At 35.3% G+C, this 10,615-nt stretch overlaps 1 protein-coding gene across 1 annotated transcript in view; it reads left to right on the forward strand.

The window, feature by feature from the left end:
* LOC107743908 (ryanodine receptor 3) overlaps positions 1-10,615 on the forward strand; it is a 178,775-nt gene that overhangs the window by 126,425 nt on the left and 41,735 nt on the right. Inside the window, exons 71-81 of the mRNA XM_016557358.1 lie at positions 172-287; positions 393-460; positions 845-966; positions 1,205-1,254; positions 1,336-1,396; positions 2,759-2,997; positions 4,130-4,211; positions 6,053-6,096; positions 7,091-7,405; positions 8,927-9,048; positions 9,865-10,035. Of these exons, the coding sequence (XP_016412844.1) occupies positions 172-287; positions 393-460; positions 845-966; positions 1,205-1,254; positions 1,336-1,396; positions 2,759-2,997; positions 4,130-4,211; positions 6,053-6,096; positions 7,091-7,405; positions 8,927-9,048; positions 9,865-10,035 (1,390 nt within the window). The remainder of the gene's footprint in view (positions 1-171; positions 288-392; positions 461-844; positions 967-1,204; positions 1,255-1,335; positions 1,397-2,758; positions 2,998-4,129; positions 4,212-6,052; positions 6,097-7,090; positions 7,406-8,926; positions 9,049-9,864; positions 10,036-10,615) is intronic.

Raw genomic sequence — 10,615 nt, forward strand, 5'->3', positions numbered from 1 at the left:
ATTAAAATGCAACGACACTTACATCGTCATCGCATCTCATGCGCCGCTGATAAGCTGCCTCCTTAACGCACACCTAAAACAACGAATGTGGATTTTTATTTTAAATTAGACGAATATTTGAAATTCTTGAACAGCCCTACCGGGTGTAACGCCGCTGCTGCTGTGTTTCAGGGGTCTGAAGGACATGGAGCAGGACTCGTCCTCGATGGAGAAACGCTTCGCCTTCCGCTTCCTGAAGAAGCTGCTGAAGTACGTGGACTCGGCGCAGGAGTTCATCGCTCACCTTGGTTAGTGAAAGCGTTTCTCACGGGTCTCTTCTGTTCGCCTGAGGACAGAGACGCTCGTTCTGTCACAGATTCATGAATTAACTTTCACAATCTCACTCGTTACAGAGGCGATGGCGACCAGCGGAAAGAGTGACAGATCGCCACATGAACAGGAAATCAAGTTCTTTGCTAAGGTTTGAGAATGATTCTGAATCTGAATGTATGAGACACAGCCGTGATGTAGTTACACACACACACACTTATTTATTTATTTAAATGTATATATTTATACATTTAATATAATTTAAATTTAATTATATTAAATGTGATGTTTTTTATATTATATGTACATATTTTACAACTTAATTATATTAAGTTTATAATTATTAAATATATTAATTATAATTATTAATTAGTTTGTTTATTTTATAACTAAATTATATTATCTATCTATATATTTTTTATTGAATATACATTATACTTTATATTGATTTAAAATAAACCATTTTTAATGAAAATATATATATATAAAACCATACTGAGTTTAATTTCCTGTTGACCTGTTGTACTTCCTGTAGGTGCTCCTCCCCCTCATAGACCAGTACTTTAAAAACCACTCGCTCTACTTCCTGTCGTCGCCCACTAAGAATCTGAGCAGCAGCGGATACGCGTCGAACAAAGAGAAGGAGATGGTCACCAGGTGATGAGTGGCTCATGTCACACAATTATAGAAACATGTATCTCATAGTCAGAAACTTGTCGGTTTAATTTACCTCTTCACTCGTCACGCTTCATTTATAAATCAAGCACATGCTGGTTTATCTGCTTTATGATTGATATTTTTGTAGCTGCTTCTTCTCTCCTCACCTGTCTAAGCTTGCGTTTCTTCCTTCCTCTCACTGTCTCCTCACTTCCTGCTGCGTTCTGCTGGTCTCTAGTCTGTTCTGTAAGCTGGCCACTCTGGTTAGACACAGGATCTCTCTGTTTGGTAAGATCACCGCGTCTGTCTGACGGTCTCTCGTGCTCATCGATTCGCTGCTTCTCATTGGTTTATGGTTTGTGTTTGCAGGAAGTGACTCCACCACTATAGTTAGCTGTCTGCATATCCTCGCACACACGCTGGACACCAGGTACGACCTCACTTCCTGTCAGTATCTTCAGTACGCTCATGACGCGAGTATTTTCACATTCCGCGAAGAATCGTTATTTTACAAAACAGTCATAACTTAGCATTTTTCAACTAAAACCATATTGTATCTGATCGGCAGCTTCTTATTAATAAGTGAATGTGAAAAAAATTTCAAAGTTTCAAATGTTACCATGTTATTTATTACTGCATTTACTACATTTTATTAATAATAAAATTGAGAATTTCTTTGAAATTTCAAATTACACATGAACCAGACCAAAAAAACTATGATGCAAAATGTATATATATATTTCTCAATATTGATGAGAAATTGTATTTGAATATATCGTTGCTTGAAATTTATAAGAACATATAATCTGAGAATTATCAATATTAACCACACTGGAATTAATATAATTTAATTAAATTCCTTTGAGTTTATAACTCATGATTGCTCAAAAACAGTCCAAATTTATGAAACCTACATATTTACGTATATATAACAAAACAGCATGAATATTACTCTCAAAAGGTTTTACTTGCATAAACTTTCACTTTCAGATGAAAAAAGTGATCAATTTTTCAGTCAAAGTTTCGAATGTTACCATGTTATTACTGCATTTACTACATTTTATTAATAATAAAATTGAGATCAATTTTTCATGCTGCAATGGTTCATCAATAGATGACAAACTTTTTTGACACTAATTTAGCTCCACAGATAATTTTTCAGAAAGTGTTTTTGACACTAAAGGCGCTCCATACACAGGCGGGTCAAAATGACCCGCACACAAACATGTTTTATATCTCTTAAAAAATAATTGTAAAAAATCTGAAAAAAATAAATGATGTATATTGTGAGGGTCTTTGATTGCTCAAAAACAGTCCAAATTTATGAAACCTACATATTTACGTATATATAACAAAACAGCATGAATATTACTCTCAAAAGGTTTTACTTGCATAAACTTTCACTTTCAGATGAAAAAAGTGATCAATTTTTCATGCTGCAATGGTTCATCAATAGATGACATAAAACTTTTTTGACACTAATTTAACTCCACAGATAATTTTTCAGAAAGTGTTTTTGACACTAAAGGCGCTCCATACACAGGCGGGTCAAAATGACCCGAACACAAACATGTTTTATATCTCTTAAAAAATAATTGTAAAAAATCTGAAAAAAATAAATGATGTATATTGTGAGGGTCTTAAAGCATTTGCAAAGTTTCGTACCTTTACTAAAAACTATGCATTTTTTAGAAATGTTTCTGTATATGTTCCTGAATGCGTTCTGAGGGTTAATGCGGTGAGGCAGATCGTGTGTGACTGAGATGATGCTGTAGGACGGTTTCTCTCTCAGGACTGTGATGAAATCCGGATCGGAGCTGGTCAAAGCCGGTCTGAGGACGTTCTTTGAGAGCGCGGCTGAAGATCTGGAGAAGACCCTGGAGAACCTGAAGCTGGGGAAGTTCACGCACTCACGCAGTCAGATGAAGGGCGTCTCGCAGAACATCAACTACACCACAGTGGCTCTGCTGCCCATCCTCACCGCTCTGTTCGAGCATATCACTGAACACCAGTTCGGCTCGGACCTGCTGCGTGAGTCTAAACACCACAACCATCACACACTGTGGAGAGTAATGCTGACTCCATTTACTTTCTAAATCCATGTTCCTGCTCTTACTGGACGATTTTATGATGTTAGCATACAGAAAAAAGTTCCAAAAAGACTTGCTTCACCTCTGAAACTTTACATTATCATTACATAAAAATGTTATATGCATATTTAAAAAAATATATATAAAATAATAAATGACAAACACAACAAAATTACTAAAACTTAAAATGTTAAAATAGAAATTAATTCAAAACTGTAATAGGATCTCAAAATAACACTCTCATTAACTCAAAAATCATGATAAATATCATGGTAATTTAATAAAAACTACATTTTAAAAAATAATGATTAAAATAACAATTAACAACAAAAGTACTAAAACTTTACAATTAAAATGTGAAAATAAAAATTATTTCATAATAATAATAATAATAACCCTAACACTAATGAACTCAAAAATCATTATTGCATTATTATTTAAGAAAAACTATACTACTTTCTAAATTCATGTTACTGGTCTTATTGAATTATTGATTATTATTACATTTACATGAATCATTTAGCAGATCCTTTTATCCATAGTGATAAAAGTGATTTTATTGTTGTCATTATTACTATTAATTATTAAAGAAGAATAAAACAATTCAAAAAAAAAACTTGCTCCACCTCTGAAACAACTTTACGTTTCATCTGACGTCTCTCACTGGTTATTGGTTAATGTTAATGCTTTATAGTCATTGCTTTAGGTTGCTGTTGTAGGTCATGCAAAATAAAATATTAATAAAATGATAATTATATATTAAATTTAAACATTTAATATTAAGACAAAAATATATTATAAGTTATATTAAAATAATATTATATTATTTTCAGTAATTTAATACTGGTTAATTTAATAAAGGTCACGAAAAAATATCAAATAATGACAGATGTGATAATGAATCATCACTATTGGGATTTGTTGATGTGATCTGGAGGGTGAACGTGTTGTTGAGTAAATAGAATTGAATGCAGTTGTCATTTACATTGACTTTGAATGTCCCTCTAACTGTTATTCTGTGATTAAGCACTCCGGACTGTATAATGCTTTCTGTGTTTTGTGGTGTTTGTCAGTGGATGATGTGCAGGTGTCGTGTTATCGGATCCTGACCAGTTTATACTCGCTGGGGACGGGGAAGAACATATATGTGGAGAGGTGAGCGCACGCTGAGTCTGCGTTTAACTGAGAGTGACGCGTTTGACCTGCTCTTACGCTGTGTGTGTGTGTTTCTGTGTGTGTGTGTGTGTGTGTGTGTGTGTGTGTGTGTGAGTGAGTGTGTGTGTGTGTGTGTGTTTCTGTGTGTGTGTGTGTTTTTTTTATTTTTTTATAAGGACAACACACAATAATCAACATTTCTGTAAATGTGCCAATGTTAGCCAGTCGACTAATTTTCAACTGCAGTCCTTTGGCAAGATGTTCCAAATCCCTTTAAAATATCAAGAACAATAAACAAAAAGCATCTTGACAACAGTACTAACACTACAACAACAATCAACATTTTCACACAATCAGCCATGCAAGCACACAAAGAGACAACACACAACCTTCAATAGGTATATGCAAGCGTGCTGGAAAACATTAACCATACATGAAGCACAAAAGGGTAGCACTTTTTGACAGGGTAAAAAAGGTGTTTTTTACACTACCATTGAGAAATGTTAACCAAACTATGTTACAGACTTTTCATTAAGACCCTAAAGAATCATATCAACTTAGTGATGGTAAGTATTGGGCTTTTTATCTAATACTTTATATGCCTTATACAGAGAAAGAATAGGATTTAGAGTTGTTCCTTTAGCTTGAGACCAAGTTGTCATACAGTATGTTAAGTGAGGAATAATCATTGAATTTATATATAATTTTGCTGCTGTAGTTGTTAGACAGTTTCTTATATATCTAAAATTATATTTAGTTATTTGCAATACTTTCTTCACTTGTTTTTTGAAGGATAGAGTGGAATCAAGGATAATACAAAGATATTTAACATGAGAGGCTACCTGAAGGATCTCTCCAGACACATACATTTTGGGATCGCAGTCAGTTACAGAGTGCATCTTTGTGAAAAACATACAAACTGTCTTCTTTACATTAAGAACCAGATGTGAATCATTAAGCCATTTATTTACATTTATCATTATTGCACTAAGTTTAGAAGCTGCTTGTTCTTTGGTTTTTGCATGGACATAAATTACGGTATCATCTGCGTACATCTGAACATCACACCCTGTACATACAGAGGGTAAATCATTTATATATAAGCTGGAAAGCAGAGGCCCCAGGATAGATCCCTGAGGCACACCCGTTTCATTGAACAGAAAGAGTGAAGTTTCACTACCCACCCTAACACACCGAACTCTACCTGTAAGATAAGACTTCATCCAATTTAGCACATTAGGGGAAAAATTTAAATGAGCTAGTTTACAAATGAGTATTTGATGATCGACAGTATCAAATGCCTTCTTTAAATCCAAGAATATGGCCCCAACAACACCTCCCTTGTCCATTTTTAACTTGATATTGTCTAAAAGAAAGCAATTTTATTCTTTAGTGACTCGGATGTCCTTTATTACCCTGTTTCTTAGAGAAGTGAAGATGTGTCTGTCGGTCATTAACTTGGTCTTAAGAAAAATTAGCAGGGCACGATCTCTCTCCTTCATTAGTCTCCGTATATCACCTTTAATCCAAGGAAGAGTATATTTGCTGGCACCTTTAAATTTGCTTTTCTTTAAAAAATAGTTTTGTAGTGTAGTGAATTGTGGATAAAAACACATATGTGTCAACAACATCTACATTTGTACCAGATATTAATTCATTCCAATTAATGTTCTTAATTGCCTTTTCAAATTCACATGCATTATTCTTAGGTATTCTAAATTGGCAAGGCTTTGTGTTAGAAATCAAATAGGACCGATTTTTATTGAGCTTTCTGGCTATAATGATTAAATTGTGATCAGACAAGCCTGTAACCATGTTAAAAGATTTAATTACTCTCTCAGGCTTATTACTGAATACCAGATCTATTTGAGTACTGGATGTGGAGGTTATCTAGTAGGCCCCTTTACTAGCTATGTCAGATCAAACCTATCCGTGATCTGTTTCAGTGCTTTTTTACTTGATTTGTCTTCCCAATTAATATTGAAATCACCCATCAAAATTACTTCCTTCCCCGAAGTGCATTCTCTGAGTACAGTACATGATTTCTAGATACAAAAATAATGTTTTGATTAAAAGATAGTTAACATTAAACATCAGCGAAACCCTAAGAATTCACAAAATTTTTTACAATAGTGCTCTCATTATAACGTTATGTATATGACAGTAGTTATTAATGTTCTGCATTTCTGTCTGTAGCTGCGCGCGCTGAAGATGACCGGTAGAATGAAGCAGCAGGTTTTTAATCAATGGGATTTAACTCATCATTTATCTCATATAGAATACGCTTCGTTATTTATAAAACATAACGTTAATATTACGACTTATAGCGCTTACTGCAGCGTAACTCAACCAAATGCATCTTATACGAGATAAATAATATATACACGATATATATAAACCGGCTGAAATGTTTTGAAATCACTTGTACCCTACCTGATCGAAAAAATCTAGTCTTTCATTGAGTCTTGTTAAAGTTTTAAATCCCTGCCGCCAAGATGCTTCTCTGTCGGTTACGGATTATAGAAAGTGAAACTCAAATCTATAGGGGTGGTTGGATTTTTTCACGCATGTTAAAATATTTATTTAAAGCTTCTTTCTTTTCAGATTCTTATTTACAGCATTATCTATAGGCTGTATATTAACTTATTGGGAGAAAACCGGTAGTTCTGTGTGAAATCAGACATTTGAGCACCCCCAGACAGCCAAAATGGCATAATCATAACACCCCGCGAATATTCGACTGTGAGATTGGTATCGAATCAGGCTCCTCCTATTGAAGCATCGAATCTATTTGGGGTCACCCCTAGTGAACTGAAATGATTTTTTAAAAAGTTTTATGCTTTATACATGTTTATATATGAAATATGTGTGTGGTTTAGTCGTAGGGCTGCCGGAGTCGGTGGAGGACGTGTGTCCTGAGATGCCTCGTCTGGACGGTCTGATGAAGGACATTAACGACATGTCAGAGTCCGGCGCTCGTTACACAGAGATGCCGCACGTCATCGAGGTGGTGCTGCCCATGCTGTGTAATTATCTGTCCTACTGGTGGGAGAGAGGCCCGGAGAACCGGCCCGCATCCGTCTGCTGCAGCACCGTCACCTCGGAACACCTCAGCCTCATCCTCGGCAACATCCTCAAGATCCTCAACAGCAACCTGGGCATCGACGAGGCCTCCTGGATGAAGCGCATCGCAGGTGAGCGGAAAAACATCAGACATCTCCCATAATGCATCTGCAGTCACATGCTTAAACTGATTTTAGTTCAGCTAGTTGCCAACATTTCTCAAGTTGAAGTACTATAACTAAAACCTAAGCAGAAATAAAAATTAATGAATAAAAACTATAGTATCTTGAAAAATCATTACATTTTATTACATAAAAAATGTATATGCATATTTAATAGAAAACAGTTATTTGAAATTATAATAATATTTCACTGTTTTTAATGCAGTAGTAGTGTACGGATGACAACAGAAGTGGACGCGTGTTTCACGTTGATTGTGTTGTGAAGGATTACGACACGAGCTGCTCGTGAAGGCAAACCTGAGCTCCAGATTGATTCGTTTTAATATTTCATCGCACATTCCCCTTCATAAATACACACTACAGCTGTCATTAATTACTAATATCTCACATGAACTCCCTCACATGCTGATATCCTCGTCTCAGACGTCATTAAACCTCCGTCACGAGACCATCACTGTTAGATTTGTTTTCACTGGAGAACAAATGAAAGCTCATAAACCTGTCACACATATTCAGATTCGCTAAATGCATGCATTTATTAATGTAAAGCTATATTAACAGAACTCATTTGAATTTTACTTTGATTTAATTAATAGCTTTTTATTTTGATTGTTGATTTTTTTTTTAAATGATGTTTTTTGCATTTAATTAATTTTTGTTTTTATTGTCTTTCATTTTAAAATATTTTTTTAACTTTACATTTCTATGTTTGAATGAATTATTCGTTTTTATATTGATGTTTACTTAAATTTTATTAAAAAAATGTTTTTATTAATGTTTTATTTTTAAATTATTCATTTTAATTTTAGATATGTATGATTGAATTATTAGTGTTTTATTTTGATTGTTTTTATTTTACTTTTTTATTTGACATTACAATTTAATTAATAGTTTTTATTTTAATTCTTTATTTTTTTATTTTTTTTACATTTTTTTATTATTTTTTCATTTTGATTGTTTTTATTTTATATTAAAATGAATTTTATTCAGGAATTATTTATGAATGAACTAATTTTCATTTTACGTTGATTATAGTTTTTTGATAATTTTTTTTATTTCACATTTTACTTCATTTGGAAATGATTTATTTTATTTTTGAATCGTTTAATTTTTAGTATTTTAATTTTAAGGGTTATTTTGTAACAGAACTGATATAGCTTTTGGTTCAATCACTCATGATAAAACACACATTTATAACCGAATGCATTGAATAACTCTCACAGGAAATGGAAAATATTACTCCAATCTCTCAAAGCAAAATCAGTGGTGTTTGGATTGACTGAATTCATTTAGAAGTCAGTGCTTTTGATCTGGTTAATCAGTGATTGGATATTTTCTTGAGCGTTTCCTGTGTGAATGTCTTCTCTAACTCTTCTTCTGTCTTTCTCCTTCATGCTCAGTCATTCCTCCCCAAGGTACAGTGAGCTGCATGAGCTCCGATCACTGTGTCTCTGTCATGTTTGTCTGCAGCAGCGGCAGTCAGATTCAGATCAGCTTCATTACAGTCACAGCTGATTCAGTTCCACTCGATCTGCTCTGGCACAGATATACGCTTACGCTGTTCGTTTCAGCAGGATTTTCTGAAAGTCTCAGTGATTTGGGTGTCAGGATTGAAACATGAAGAGAAACAAGATTATTGCGAGACAGTGTTGTTTTAGTATTATTTATATACCGTTATAGTATTTATTAATATTTTGAATTAGCTTTCCAGTTTTCATTTTAATTTTGTTTTCAGATAGTACTTGTTAACATACATTTAGTTTCATTAGTTGCTCTTAGTTTGTTTTTTTAGTCATTTTTATGTTGATATTTAATATTATTATTAGTATTATTACTCATTATTAGCAACAAAATTACAGAAACTTTAAAATTATTGTTGTTATTTATATTTCTTTTGGATTTCATTTATTTTTATTTTAGTAGTTTTAGTACGCCAACTTAAACTTTGTTTCAGTTAGTTGGCAAGGCATTTTTTATCTTAGTAATAGTTCAGTATAGTTTACTTTAGCTTTATTTCCATATTTTTGACTGAGAGCAGTGGTTTGAGATTGATGTGAACTCGGGTGGTTTTGTGTTGATGATGTGAGAGTAGATGATGCAGTGGTTAAAGCTTGTGTTGTGTCGTGTGTGTGAGTGTGAGTGTGTGTTGGATCTGTCGTGTTTCGGTAGTGTCTCTCATGTCAGATGTGGTCGTCGGTGGTGTGTTTGTGTTGTTTGTCGGTTCTTCTGGTTCTGTGTGTCTTGTGCTGGCAATTCCTTCTTTAAAAATTTTTTTGAGTTTGTGAATCATCATCAGACAGCGGAAGCTTTTGTACAGATGTCTTTGATCTCTGAGGAGGGTTGCTTGTTCCTCTGTATTTAATTTTTTTGTCTTTATCGCTGTGTGTGTGTGTGTGTGTGTGTGTCAGGCTGGAGGTCAGGATCAGGAGCGGAAGCATAAGAAGCGTCGCGGAGACTTTTACTCCATCCAGACGTCTCTGATCGTGGCGGCGCTGAAGAAGATGCTGCCCATCGGTCTGAACATGTGCACGCCAGGAGACCAGGAGCTCATCCTGCTGGCCAAGATGCGATACGGCCTGGTACAGGGGTCACGGGTGTCAGGGGTCAAAGGTCACCGCTGTGTGTGTGTGTGTGTGTGTGTGTGTGTGATTTGATGTTTTTGACATGTTGATCTCTGCAACATTACTGCTAGGTGTCCTTGAGCAAGGCACCGAACCCCCAACTGCTCCCCGGGCGCCGCAGCAAAAATGGCTGCCCACTGCTCCGGGTGTGTGTTCACGGTGTGTGTGTGTGCACTTTGGATGGGATAAATGCAGAGCACTAATTCCGAGTATGGGTCACCATACTTGGCCACATGTCACGTCACTTCACTTCACTTCACACACGCTCACTCATTACTCACACACACTCACTCTCACTCACACACGCTCACTCACTCATTACTCACTCACACACTCACACTCACTTACTCACACTCACTCACTCACACACGCTCACTCATTACTCACTCACACACACTCACTTGCTCACTCACTCACACTCACACACACTCATTCACTCACTCACATTCACACTCACTCACACACACATGCTCACTCATTACTCACTCACACACACACACACTCACTCACACACACACACACACACTCACACACTCAC

Source organism: Sinocyclocheilus rhinocerous, unplaced genomic scaffold, assembly GCF_001515625.1.
Source record: "Sinocyclocheilus rhinocerous isolate Xijiao unplaced genomic scaffold, SAMN03320098_v1.1 scaffold1068, whole genome shotgun sequence".
NCBI classification, from domain to species: domain Eukaryota; kingdom Metazoa; phylum Chordata; class Actinopteri; order Cypriniformes; family Cyprinidae; genus Sinocyclocheilus; species Sinocyclocheilus rhinocerous.